The sequence below is a fragment of the Astatotilapia calliptera genome, chromosome 3, assembly GCF_964374335.1.
Source record: "Astatotilapia calliptera chromosome 3, fAstCal68.1, whole genome shotgun sequence".
Classification (NCBI taxonomy): Eukaryota; Metazoa; Chordata; class Actinopteri; order Cichliformes; family Cichlidae; genus Astatotilapia; species Astatotilapia calliptera.
Genome location: NC_137424.1, coordinates 68,916,773 through 68,931,481, shown reverse-complemented (window position 1 = coordinate 68,931,481; position 14,709 = coordinate 68,916,773). Strand labels below are relative to the sequence as shown.

Sequence of the window (14,709 nt, the reverse complement as noted above, 5' to 3'; positions counted from 1 at the left end):
AAGCACAAACCCTGTTGGGCTCTTATTCCATGAGTCACCTTTTCTGTGAGCCTGTTTTTATCATTTTTTTATTTCATAACATCACATGTTGATTTTAGAGTGGCCCATGGCATCATTTTTCTAATGAAAAGCATTTAATACCTGGCCATTACATCGTTATAATTCTGCTACACCTTACAAACCCTTTTCCTATTCTTGCTGTCACAATGAGCTGCCATTAGTGCGCCCCGTGGAGCAGCATCTCAAATATGAGTAATTTGGACTTTTCCATTTAGTGTTTCTTTGGGCTCAGTGCCATCATTGGGTTTTATTTATTGTTTGTTAACTTTCCTGAACTTTGGAATACATTTCATCCCGTTCAGTGTGTTTTATTTGTCTCTCTGGATTGTGTAATCATGAACCCAGCTTTTTCACGTAACCCATCATTTATTGCGCATTTGGATCCTCTGATCTGAACCCAGACAGTCACAGCTTTTTCAGCTGAGCTATTTCAGCAATAAGGAGATTCAGCAGCAACTGTGAAACAGCACAGACATCATCATGAGGAGTGTGTTTGTTTTCTTGCTTTTGATAACTGTGGCCAGTGCTATAGTCTTTGAGCGCTGTGACTGGGCCCGTAAGCTGAAGGCAAACAGGATGGATGGCTATGGTGGTGTCAGCCTGGCTAACTGTGAGTACAGCCTTTTACTTAAACAATCTAAGGTGATCAACCCTGGATGGTCACCAAAATAAGCAGTTCACCATTGAAGTGACTGGGATAAGAGTCAGGAGTAGGTTCATCTCTACCCATTTATATGGATATTTGCCACAAGTAACTGGAGATTATATATGAGAAAAACGCTACCGTAGCTTTTTCCCTGAGTGGTTCTCTGGCATCAGTAAGAGTTCAATGAACTATCAATTAATGTCATGTATGGTACTGATTGTCATGAAGTCAGGTTGAAAGAAAATATAACAGTAACAATTTCTGAGTTTTTGGTAAGACCCTGAAGAGAAATGTCTCTGTTTTGCAATCCAAGTTTGTTTATTTATTAAATGATCAGAGCAAAAGGTTGTACATGGTTTCATGAGCAAAAGTGATTGAATGTGAGATAGAAACAGAGAGCATAAAGTCATCTTTCTGATCAGCTTCATCAATTCTTACATACTTCTTACAAATCTTTCCTCCACTAACCATCATGATGCAACTTTTTATCCCACTGCTTTTTAGAGTTAACGTCGGCGTTATAGACGTATCTCACAGCTCAGGTAGAGCCAAGACAGAGGAAGGTTTCTTTATTACAAATTATCCCCACTCTGTAAACTTGCAGTCTGTGTTACAGCTCACTTGCATGGTGTGCAAAAGATTCCAGAGTAAGCGAGTCAGTGAGTTGGGGTGAAGGTGTTTTGTTCTTGCTTTTGACATCTGTGTGATCTGAACCAATGAATCATTTTTGATGCATGCCAATTAGGAATATGATTAAAATAAAAAATTACATACTCTGATTGTCTGTGATTAGGGTTAATCACAGATGACCCTAAGAAATCAGAGGGTTAAAATATGAAGAGAAGGGACTCTAACAAAGTGTCAGCATGTGAGAAGTAGTTAGTTGAGGATGTGCAAAGGACTCTTGTCCTTTATCTTTCAGGCAATCTGCATTTCCATCTCTTCTGTTCTGTCTGCAGGGGTTTGCCTGACCAAACATGAGTCAAACTATAACACAAAGGCAACAAATCGTAACACTGATGGATCCACTGACTTCGGCATCTTTCAGATAAATAGCCGCTGGTGGTGCAATGACCGCCGCATTCGTTCAGCAAATGGATGCAACATTGACTGCGATGGTCAGTGATGATCTGAGGTTAAGTCTTCAGCAGTAAATCATCTTCAGTGGCTTAATACATTTATACTGATTTATTCTAAAACTGATTTATTTACTTTCTTTTCTCAACCTGCAATATTGATTTTGTGTATGGATAAGTGTTTTTGATAAAAGCACTTTCACTCACTTTTCCCAGATGTTGTCCTTATTATTCCACAGTGTTAACTTTTTTCTTTCCCCCTTCGGCCACAGTGCTTTTGACAGATGATGTCACCCCTGCGATCAATTGTGCCAAACGTATCGTTAGGCAACAAGGCATCACAGCCTGGTAAGAACAGATCATTATGTGATTGGGATGCACTGATAGTTCTGTGTTCATTGGACTGACCTTTGAATCTGGTTTTAGGGTTGCCTGGCGCACTCGCTGTCAGGGCCAGGATCTCAGGCCCTATTTGTCCGGATGTGGTCTTTAATAAACACATAAACAGAAGGGTGTCATCGACATAGTAAATTGTCTCCATCCTCCTCTGTTTCTACTTTTAAAGGAAAACATATTGGGTGACCCAAATGATTAAAATCAGTTAAAATCTCAATGTTTTTCATTCCTCATTTAAAAAATTAAGAAAATGTGGTCTCATGTGTTCTAAATAAATCAGTAAATATGGAATGCTTTGTGTCTTTGATTAGACCTTTTCTTAAGTAAAAACAGACAAGAAACTCTATTTCAGCCCAAACAACGTGTTTTGTTTGTTCAGCTGTATTTTTTTTTTTACTGTAAATTCACCATTGCTTGCATTTCTATTCTTACCTAACCCTTCCCTTGTGTGTATTTGGGTCCTCTTATCTAGTTAGAACTTCTCCAAACTTTGGGGATCTTTCTCAGCTGGATCGATATGCTTTGTTTGTACAGCTCTATTTTTTAACCATAAGCTCAATACTGCTTGCTTTTCCACTTTGATGCAAAAGCAAGCCTGGGCAGCAGCTGAGCATTTTTGCCAATAAAAAGGGAAAGCAGCAGCAGCTTTAGACACATTTGGACAAGCAAAAATACCATCACGAGGAGCCTGTTGGTTTTTGCTCTTCCTGGCTGCAGCCAACGGCAAAATCTTCGAGTGCTGTGAATGGGCCTGCACGCTCAGGGCTAATGGGATAGATGGCTACTATGGAGTCAGCCTTGCCGAATGTGAGTACTATACTGTCAGCTTAAGAAAATACAAGATAAGATTCAACTTCTACTACGCTACCAGTGAAATGTTTTATTTAATAGTAAGGTTACTGTTATCCATGTAACAACAACGCATATCTTCAGACATATTGATCTGTGTTTTAACTAGGGAAACCCTGTTAAGTCTGGGATTCTGACTAAGCATTAATATGTGACTGGATTTGTTTCAGTGCCTGAGCTTTAGCTTTTTGGTTGGATATAAATCCATCTCTTCTGCTCTGTCTGGTTTGACTCATCCAATGGGAGTTAAACTATAACACCATGGCCAAAAACACCAACAGTGACAGATCAACTGACTTTGGGATCTTTCAAATTAACAGCTACTTGTGGTGCAATGACTAAATCATCAACTCACAAAATGGTTGCAACATTAACTGTAGTGGTCAGTAATGCGCCTCAATAGGTTTTTCTCCCAGGGCATCTTGTGGCCTGAGTCCCTGTGAGGTTTAAATCATCATAGGTTCTAATTCTTGCCTTTTACTTTGGGGAAAAGCAAAATTTAATATAGGGGTGAAAACAATAGTTTGGAATGTGTGCCATAACCGTCTTTGGATTAGGAGAACTTCAGAAATTTAATGAAACAAATATTACATTTTCTGCTTGCCTACAGTAAAAAGTGCGAGTTTGCTTTTACCATTTTAAGGTGAGGCAGCTGCATATTATTCACTAATTATCGAACGACTACTCTTAAAACATGATGTGCTACATTGGGGATAGAAATGTGACCGTATTCTATTCGCCCTCTAGTCTTACAACCACTTCTGGTTTGTGCTCAGTTTTATTTGTTTTGAAATTTACAGCTTTGCCCAGATTACTTTAAATTGCAGTCACAAGAACAGTAACAACAATTAAATTAAAATGAGAAGAATGCATGTTCGGCATTAGTGGCAAGTTGCAGATTCATTTGTTGGTTAGGTAGAGAATATAAATTAAGCAATAAAAGGACATTGGTTTCCATTTCTCATAGCATCATCATCAGTGCAGCATTCACTTTACTGCAAGAAAATGAATCTTGTCTTATTATGACACATGTTGACTAAAATGTTAACTGTAATCATCGTGGTCTAACCACACATTAGGTCTCAACACACACACAGAGCAGCAAGCACATAAACAGAGAGAGGTGTGTGTGTGTGTGTGTGTGGGGGGGGGGGGGGGGGCATGGTGGAGATACACCGTGGAGACGCAGACTGAAGGACCATGACATCATCAGTTACGACCCCAACCTTAACCTGTGGAATTAAAATATGTGATTTTGTTGTATTAGATTGTTCTCCCAAGTCCAACAATAAGAGAAAAAGAAAATGATCACAACGATTATTATGACTGGCACAGTTAAAAAAGGGTTCTCAAATGGGTAGGATGGCCAGTGATGACTTCACAGTTTGTGTCATGCAGAAAATTTTATCAGTAGGCTCTTAAAAGGATATCATTGTACAGTAAAAATATAGATGGACAGCCTACGGGTCTAAAAAATAAATTCATGCTAAACACCTCAAACCTGCATGCTTTCTAAGGTTAACAGGTCACGGGTTGTCTGAGTGCAAAAAATAAAATAAAATAAATAAATATCAATTTGAGAAAACCATAGTACTGCTAAACTGATCTATAACCTCAATAAATATTTTCTCAATTGGCTTATTGGCCTGTGCTGGTTTCGTATGGTCTTCTGATGTAAAGTATATAATACAGCTTTGAATGCTTTGCAAAAAACTAAACTTTGCACTTTAGAGTCCATCCAATCAATCTGCTTTGTTTACTTGTCTGGGTTTGGTAACCATGAACCCATCATTGCATGTTAGTTCTTTTTTTTTTTTTACGTAACTCTGTTCAGGTCCTCTTATCTGAACATAGTCAGTAAAAAAGTAGGAAATTCAGCAACAGCTCTGGAAAAATTCAAACCAGCAGAGACATCATCATGAAGAGTCTATTGTTATTGCTCCTGGTTAGCTGTAGCCAAGTTGAAGGATAGTGGAATGGACGGCTACTGTGGTGTCAGCCTGTCAGACTGCCTGGTCTTAGAGCTTAATGACTTCATACCCACTAAGATGATGTGTTTGGGGTGAGAATTTCTAGTTTCACTTTACATAAAACTTACCTGTATATTTTTGTGTTGGAAATAAAAATGTTCTAATAATAACACATATTAGACATGCAAGAATATTGCTTTCTGGTTTAAATTTAGTTGTATCTTGTATCCACTGGTTCAGCTGCAATTTGGGTTAAAATTATGATTAGATTATTATTATGATGTAAGAAACTTCATTTGAAAGCAAAAAAGTTCTAGTTGATGAACTTCGTACACGTGATGTATGCTGCTTGCAAAAAATGAAATAATGTCTTTTTTTCTAAATTAGCATTAAGTCAGCACTTTGATTGCATTATAATATTATATCCTTTGGTGCTAGTTGGAAGTCAGCTTGGAAAAATTATGGAAAACAGGAACGTTTTCAGTATTTTTTTAAGAACTAAATACAAATGTCTGACTTTATAATCCTGAAATGTTGACTAGTGGTTTGCAATACTATAGATGAAAATAAAGGGCCAGTATTGCCAATATTGATACTTATAATTTATATAGATAAGTATTGAGATATGTATGATTTAATGAGATAAATCATCATCAATCTGGCACACTGAGAACATTCTGCTAATGTTACTAACTGTTAATTCCATAATATACTTACAACAACAAAACATGCATTTCATCTTTTTTGTGAATTTTGAAACTGTAGGTTTAGAAGACCTGGGATATAAATGTGTCTGTAAAGCACGTTGGGTCAACTTCTGTTGTTTACATGTGATATATATTCACCTGAAATTTAACACATAACAGTATATTCAGACAGTTTACAGTTTGTTTGAGGCATATTTTTTCAATTTCTAATAAAATTATTTATTTAACACAATACAATTCGACACAATTCAGTACAGTCAATATGTTACCTAACTATCTTAATCTAATCTATAGGAAACTGGCCTGTTAAAGTAACAAATGTGATGGTTAATAACACTTTAACCGTAGCTAATGCTGCAGATCAAACATTAGTCATGGCACAAATATTACTTTCACTTTACTTTCACACTATATGAGCTACCTGAGTATTTTTTGCCATTCTATGTCTTTCATGTCTTTATCTTGGTGTTGCCAGAGTAGAGAATTTCCTTCCAATACACAAAATTTTTGCAGTGTTTTAAATTGCACGTGTAAAGTAGCTGAACTTGTGAAAGAGAAACAAACTAAAGTATTGACCCTATCACTCTAGTATTGATTCAATAATAAACCTAGTGTTGTGTCAATACTATTGATATTTGGATAGATCCGAATATCAATAGTTTGAGTTTTGGTAGCTACCTGGGTTATTTGCCACTTCAGTATCTAAGAACAGCAACAACACACAGAAAACAATCAAGAATTTGCAGGATGTCATTGATGATGATTCCGTAATCTGTTAGTGAAATACATTTTAAAAGTAACCCTAACCTCACCAGACTGTTATGAACTTCCTTCATACACCCCTCTGGTACCTAACTCCCATTTACTTTTTATCCCTCAGCCACAATAGGCTGATTTTCAAATATATACGATAGGTGCATCTACTAAAACTATCAGACGACTTTGAATCTTAGTGACCTCAACCTCAACAGATCAACCTCAACACAAATGCTCAGGATCTGGGAATTTGTAATCTCCTTGATTGATTGTAATAGGATTATCAACATGAAACAATATTCCATGCATTTCTTGTTCCTTTAAGCTCTCGTCTCATTGTGACTTTTTTTCATCCTTGTATGTTTACCTAGTGACTTAGCAGCAGATCTGTTGAAAATATAAGATTATATTAAACTGTATTGCTGTATTCTTCACTAGTGTTTAAAGACCGATGAATGGCAGTGACTGCAAATGTAGTTCTTGCATATTCAAATGATTCAGAACTGATAGACACTAAGAGAAAAGTTACTGTTACACTGCTGTTATGTATTAGTTATATGCATGTCAAAAAAAATAAATAAAAAATAAATCACATGAGTAAGTAATAAGTAAAGAGGTTAAGAGAAAGAAAACAAATAATATTGTTGAATAACTTTTGTACAGCCTTCATGGAACAACACAGTAACAACACGGTGGTAGTCTTTTTAGAATTTGTAGTTTCATTACAGCAGACCCATTTCTGCAGCATCCGTCATCACAATGTTAAATAGTCATTATGGTACAATATTCTTTTCTTCCCATTTCCTTATGAGTTCTCCTTCACATCCTTCCTTCACCTCATAATTGGTTTTTTTTTCATTGACACTGTGGGAGACTTAAAAGCCTGTGAGCAGAAGAGACTCAGCTTGATGAGTATTGAGTTAAATCGGGCTGTCTGAAATTTGTTTAATAATCCCAGGAGTGTCAGAATGGTGATCGATGATTCATTTAAGGTGACACATTCAAACATTTATCATCTCACACACATGAGCACACACGCCCAGTAAAGAGTCTTTGTTTGGCTGGCATGCAGCTGAAGTCACAAGTTTTATATTTCATCAGCCAACACCACCTACCAGTCTATCACAGTCTCTGCTTCTTTGTCATGAGTAGAACCTGGAAGGGGTGGGGACAGCAGGCGTTACACCTGAATTTAAAACATCTTATATTATACTTAAAAAAATTCAAAAGTCAATAAGGGTGGGGTTCATCCACTGAATCTAAACTGGTAAGTTACGGGGATATTTTGCATCTTATTCTTCTTACTTCTACGTGACTTGGTAAAATGGAGAGCAGTGATATTGAGGGAGAGGAATCAAAGACTGTCTGGGAGGGCAGACACATGATTGTCCAGTATGAACTGTGGAGCAGGCCAACATCGAGAGACCAGGTGTGTAAAACGTGAATTGCGAAAACTGAGTCTAAGGTGTGTAACTGAAGATGCAGAAAATTTACATTAACACAAGAAGAAACAGATTTGGGTTTTTTTTGTAACCACACAACTTCCTTGTCATTGGGATTTATGTCTGGTTTCTTTTCTGTTCTGATCATTATCTGTAATCACATGAGACTGTTCTGACTCAAATCATGCTAATCAAGTTCAAGAGAGACGAGCAAACCACCTGAGCTCACCTGCAGGTAAAATTGTGTTTGAAAATCCCAAAGAAACCCTAAGGGCTGATCTCTTCAGAATTCAAATACTAAGACACACATTTCTGACAATTTTCTTTATATTTGCTATAAACATTACCATAAATCAGGCGCTGTGTCAGTGATCAGTTTAACAAAGTCCTGCCTGCAGAGCACAAGTTTGTCAAAAAACAGTTTAAGTAGTAGTAGTGCCATTTTGGGGAGCATTTCAAGATGCTATACATCAATACAACTGTTATATCCCAAATTGTATTAATATGTGTGCAATAAGACCATATTATCTACATAAATTGCAAAAAGCTGCAATAAACTACAAAGAAATTGAAAATCATTTTGTTTTTTAACACATATTTCCAGTGATGGTAATAATGGAGTTACTGACAGCATTACTTTTTTCAGTAACCAGTAATCTAACGAATAACTATTTCTATCGTTACAATGCAGTTACCGTTACTAACAAGAAAATGCGGTGCGGTCGCGTTACTGTTTTTCAACAAACAGACGGTTGAAGCTGTGTTCAGCTTACCGCATCTTATATCAGTTGCACGGAAGTAGCTGTAAGTAATCTGGGCACTACAGCTTTAAGCAGCTGCGCGCTCCCACGGGTGGCAATCGCATTCTCTAATGTGGAGCCATTACCTCTGAAATAAACAGCATCACTGAGAGTGTGCTCAGTAATAAAATAATTAGTCAGAATCAGTTCCGAATGTGAATTTTAATGTGAATTTAAATGTTTAGCCACTCTGCTAAATCATCAGATTACTGAATTTCTGCAGCATTCATCTCTTTTCTTATTTTAGTTTTACACCTAATGTTTATATAAGTTATATTTTTTATTACCTTAACAAATTTTTAAACATTTCCTCTTTTATCATCATCACCATCTGATAAGGTCTCTGATTGCAATAGACTGCATTCATAGGGATCATTTTTCACAGAAAGACTCACATGATTCTTGACATGTCAGAAGAATTATTTGAACAATTTATGTAAAGAGCCTCATATAGTTTGCATCCAGCCATGTTCTGTATTACTTCAAATATTGGCTGATAGTTTGACACTGTTTTTATTTTTGTATCAACATTTGTGTGTCAAATCTGTAAGCACTGTTCTGATGTTTTTGTGATTGGCATCTTAAAAATACAGTGCATTCTGGATCTACCTTCTTTGTTGTCATTTATTTTTGTTACAATGTATTTTAGAAACTTTCACATCTATAAATAGGTTGTAAGGTATATATAGTCCCCACGTTAGATGGGCTCACTCAAAATACTTTACTAACAAGTAGCAAATGGTTTGTAACTTCCTAAATAAGTTTATTAAGGTATTTAAGAGTATATAGATAATCTATCGAAAAAGAAGTTGATCAATAGTGAGTTACAGCTTTGGCAGCCTTTAAGTGACAGTTATAAATGTATTGTAAGACATCTGTTAAGCTATAGCAGCTGACTGATGTAACCCTGACATTCAGTGTTTATAAAACATCTAGTATGAAACTAGTATGTGCAGTACATGTAGAGTTTATAGTATTACATAGATTATGTTAAGCATCTACTTACCTGTTACCAATGATTTTGTATACCATTGAACATCCTGAAACGACTGGTTTGTAACTGATGCAGAGTAGCATCTATAAATGATTAATCAATGAGTTTTAGAAAAGGAAAACAGAATTAATAAAAAGTGTTATACATTAGCTTATTCATCTTGAATAAAGTGTTTAAAACAGTGCTTGTAAACTATTAACTGATTATGAGAAATACTTTGTAGATGTTGTAGAGATAATTAAGTAACCATTAACTAATGCTTAATAGTGTGCACTTATTATAAAGTGTTACTCAAAAACTTGAAACAACCATAAATAATAATGAATCCATTAATTATAAGAGATCTATACCAATTATGTTTTTGTAATTCTCAGGACATTTCTTTTTCAACTGAGACCTCTCCTATAGATCTCATAAATGGAAAGAGAAGGTTCAAGCTTAGTCAAAGAGCATGAGCTTGATATAAGACCTGGTTTCCACAGACGGATACAATGAAAAGGTCAAAGTTTCTTCTTGCTCCGTACAATAATCTCTGAACTGTAACGTGCTGCTCACATGTAACAGGCACTGTTTGACTGTGAAATAGCCTCTATACGATTCGTCAAAATCCTCTGTTTCATTTAGTTATATTTTGATACTTATAATTTTATAATTTTACACACACACACACACACACACACACACACACACACACACACAAAAAAAAAAAAAAAAAAAAAACCTCTCTTGATTCATGCTCAATCACCCAGATAAGGAAATCACAGAATGTTGATGATGTCCCTCTGGAAGAAGCCTACTGGGAAAAATACTTCCCACAGGCAGTTAGGTTTACGACCCAGCTGTGGAATGGGGTGGGGCCTGTCCCCTCAGGTCCACCCACTTCACATATATTGAGAGGTTTTCAGGAATGCATTTTATTATATCGTATGTTATGTCAGATTGTTTTTGTAAGACCATAAATGGGTTTAGATATTGCATGCAAATAATAATAATAATAATAATAATAGTAATATATACCACTGAATTGTGATTCGAAGACTAAAAGGGCGATTTTCTGTCTACACGCAAAACATGTTTAAAAACAGCCACACAGTCTTTTCAGCAATGCTGTGGACTCTTGCCTCAGCTTCTGAAGGTAAGGTGAAATCAAACTAGTGAACTATGTGAACTGAGTTATTTCATAATGAAAGAGTAATCTGTTTTTGGTTTTAACAGACTGTCGAGCAGCTGGGTGCAGATAGATGTTGTTTGTCCTAGCTTAGAGTAGAGCTCTGTCTCATGGCAGTTTGTTTAAAACTTGTTTCCAGTTTTGTCTTATCTTTCCAACTTTACTATCAGACATGTGACTGCTCACATTTTTTTTTATTTTCTGAGTTTGAAATTCTCATGTTGTGCCTGTTTCCAATCAAACTATGTGGTTTTTTATCGGTACCTAGATCTCTCTAAAACAGATCTCAGTGAGAAGACCTGTTTAAAAAAGGATTTGATAATAACTTGAGCAGTTATCATAAGGAGTCATAAATTTAGGGAAAAACAACATGGAGATAATCATGAATCAAATCGAATTAAGAACTGCTTGAAGATGTATCTGGCGCTTTCCAACACTAACCCACATCTTTGCTATCATAACAAGTAGTTCCACTGTGCATCAGTGCAATGGCAATAGAAATGAGATGATGTACTTTGAACATTCATTTTCTCCATTCTGTGTCTTTTCCCTTCTTTCAGACCAGAATAATATCACAGCTGAGTTTGTACAGAACGTTACTCTAACATGTCAAGCTCCAAACAACGACATGATTGGTGTAATGTGGAGGAGAGCTGACCTGGGGGGAAAATATGTCTATTTGAACCGCGAAGGGCAACCTCAGCCACAAGAGCAGCATCCATCTTTTATGAACCGGGTGGATCTTAAAGACACACAGATGAAGGATGGAGACGTGTCTTTGATTCTGAAGAATGTGACACTTAATGATACTGGAACATACGAGTGTCGTGTCTTCATCGATGAAACACACCCGTGGAAATCCATCAGCATCATCTACCTGAGTGTTATTGATCCTCCAGGTGAGTGAGTAGAGTTGAGTGTGTGTGTGATCAGATGTGTGTTGTTGATGAATAAACAAAGCTGTTTCTCACCCGCAGATACACCAGGAGGACTCTTTCAGGATCGATCTGTTGGAGTGGAAGTTGGTCTGATAATTCTTGTGATAATGATTGTTGGAGTGATTATTTTTGTGGTTTGTTTTGGGATCAATGGAAAGCGACAAAAGGCAGAAAAATGTCTGGACTTGAAAGCGAAATATAAATGTTTAATTGGAGCTCTAGAAAAAGGAGAGGCTGCTGTATCCACTTTTCATACTAGTCAATTTGGTAATTAATTTCTATGTATATGTTTATATTTGTCATTGGTGTTTTAAATTGTGGCAGTGTGTGGAATGTGGGTCAGTTGTGCAAATATTGAACGCAATTATCATGAAAAATATCAACAAATACATTTAAAATATAAACAGATGAAGATAAAACTCAATTTAAACATGTTTACAAAGGTGAAAAAGCAAAATTAATAAATAATTTTCAAAAAGTAGTGTGATGTGTGTATTTTTGTCTCTGACTGCATTGTTTTTTGTATATGAAAATGATGAGATAAGTTACTTTTTATCTGATTGCTCAGCTGTGACCCAAGGCCCAAACCTTTAATCCCATTAAAGTATCTCAGGGCAGATTAGCTCATGCTGTGCTTTATTTGCGTGTGAAGCCTGATAAGTTTATCTAGTTTGAAATTTTCAGTTTATTATAGAAGCGATAATCACTACACAGGGTCAAAGGCACAGAGACAAACTGCAACACTAAAATGTTAAAAGCCCTCACTCAGCAGATCTCTAGACACTAAGTAATAAACAAAGTCATAAATCAGGCTTCATATTCATTATCAGATGAACAACGCCCTTCCCGTAAATCACGGGTTTGTCGAGCTGATAGTAAATCTAAACATTAACTTTCTTAACTTGTCCGGGACGTGCAGGCCAAGTTTTTCTGTTTGAAGTCTCAAATGCAGTCATGTGTTGTTTGACAAAGTGTGTTTAAGAAGAAGCAAATTATTAGGCTGATGGCAAACATGCAAAGAAAAGCAGAAAAACAAAAAAACAAAAGAAGAAGCTAAAACTACAAGACACGGGTGCACTAAATCACAAGAGATTAGACAAAGGAAGCAAAACTAAAAGCAAAGCACAAAAAAAGAAAAGTACACACAGAACAAGGAAAATAACAAGAGCTCACCTCTGGTATAGCCGAAGGCAATGAGACAAATCTGGTGGCTTGGTCAAAGGCTGCTGGCAATGCAGCAACAGAGGTGGAGGGACTCAGAACTAGATGGTGCAGAACTCCTGGACTTAGGTGTATGTACAGGTGATAAAGGGGAGACTGGATAGGGTTCAGGTCATGTGCGTCATTTGGAAGGTCTGCATACACACACAATAACAGTTTTTGGGGTGGTCTGCAAAGGTGCACAACAAAGTGATTCAGATAGAATCGACCCAGAAACACCATTAACAGTTTCTGTTCATAAAAACAGAAAAATGTAATCTCTGACTGGGCAGACTGAGAAACACAGGCAGTCACGACACACGCTAGCTTAGGAGCACAACAAAAGGTTTGCGATGGAGATAATTTAGGGAGCATTAGTAACATAGGCAAACTCTGATAGGTACATACAATCTCTGCATGTCATTGGCAAACTGACCTATACACGCCATGAGCAAACTGAGAGATAAGCACAGTGGATGATGTCAGAATAAAGAATACAAAAAGCCACAGATATACTCAGCTCAGAAAAAGGTTTTCTGTTAATAAAAATAAAACCATGTAAATAGAAATAAAACCGTGAAAGTCTAAAGAAAAGAGAAAGGAAGTGCACAATTAATTCATTACAAATTTTATCTGTTAATTTTTAAGACAAATGACTGACGGTGTGTTTCGTTAAGAGGAAAAACAGGAACTGAGTCAGACATCAGTCACTTGTCACAAGATATGATATCTATGGCAACTGTACTGGGGGGAAACAACAACATAAAATACAACTTAGTGTGCCACAAGTTTTTGCCCAGATTTAAAAGTTGGGACTGTTTGTGTTTTACTTTTTTTCACTTAAAAAAAATGCAAACACACTAGTTTTTGTCTCCATGGCTGTGCTGCTGTAGCTCTGGTGGCAGAGTGGGTCACCTACTGAGCGGAAGGTTGGTGGTTTGATCCCAGTCTGCTCCAGTCTGCATCCCAAATATCCTTGGACAACATACTAACTCCATGTTGCTTTCCGATGCATCGGAGTGTGAATGTGTGTGAATGTTAGATAGAAGCACTAAAAAGCTTAGATAAAGTGCTTGTGTGAATGGCTGTAACTATGTGAATGAATGAGTATTGTAAAGTGCTTTGACTGCTCAGACAAATAAAATTGTTGTTTTGTTTTGTCGGTCATGGCTTTGGTAAGTAATCAATAATCTAATCTGATAAGATCTGCTTCAAAATGTCTTTGGCTCCTTCTGACTGTAAACCACGAATCTAACAAGAAGAGTTCAGGGTTCCCTTTCTGTATACAGTGGGGCAAAAAAGTATTTAGTCAGCCACCGATTGTGCAAGTTCCCCCACTTAAAATGATGACAGAGGTCAGTAATTTGCACCAGAGGTACACTTCAACTGTGAGAGACAGAATGTGAAAAAAAAAAGACCCAGCCTCGTTTCATCTTCAAAGTTCTCACTGATGGAAGGAGGTTTTGGCTCAAAATCTCACGATACATGGCCCCATTCATTCTGTCCTTAACACGGATCAGTCGTCCTGTCCCCTTGGCAGAAAAACAGCCCCATAGCATGATGTTTCCACCCCCATGCTTCACAGTAGGTATGGTGTTCTTGGGATGCAACTCAGTATTCTTCGTCCTCCAAACACGACGAGTTGAGTTTATACCAAAAAGTTCTACTTTGGTTTCATCTGACCACATGACATTCTCCCAATCCTCT

The 14,709-nt window shown here is 36.8% G+C and overlaps 1 protein-coding gene across 1 annotated transcript; it reads left to right on the top strand.

Annotated features, from left to right (window-relative positions):
- Positions 1 to 278: 278 nt before the first annotated feature.
- Positions 279 to 2,469, top strand: LOC113018092 (lysozyme C-like). Its single transcript, XM_026161161.2, has 4 exons — positions 279 to 670; positions 1,666 to 1,824; positions 2,055 to 2,130; positions 2,209 to 2,469. Exons 1-4 carry the CDS (start codon positions 541 to 543, stop codon positions 2,273 to 2,275), a joined length of 432 nt encoding a protein of 143 aa, XP_026016946.2. The 5' UTR covers positions 279 to 540; the 3' UTR covers positions 2,276 to 2,469.
- The last annotated feature ends 12,240 nt before the right edge of the window (positions 2,470 to 14,709 follow it).

Bases quoted from the DNA above. Each gene is read 5' to 3' on its own strand.
- LOC113018092 (XM_026161161.2), top strand. From the start codon at position 541: ATGAGGAGTGTGTTTGTTTTCTTGCTTTTGATAACTGTGGCCAGTGCT. The intron at 1,825-2,054 runs GTCAGTGATGAT...CTTCGGCCACAG, and splicing joins ATGCAACATTGACTGCGATG to TGCTTTTGACAGATGATGTC. The intron at 2,131-2,208 runs GTAAGAACAGAT...ATCTGGTTTTAG, and splicing joins CAACAAGGCATCACAGCCTG to GGTTGCCTGGCGCACTCGCT.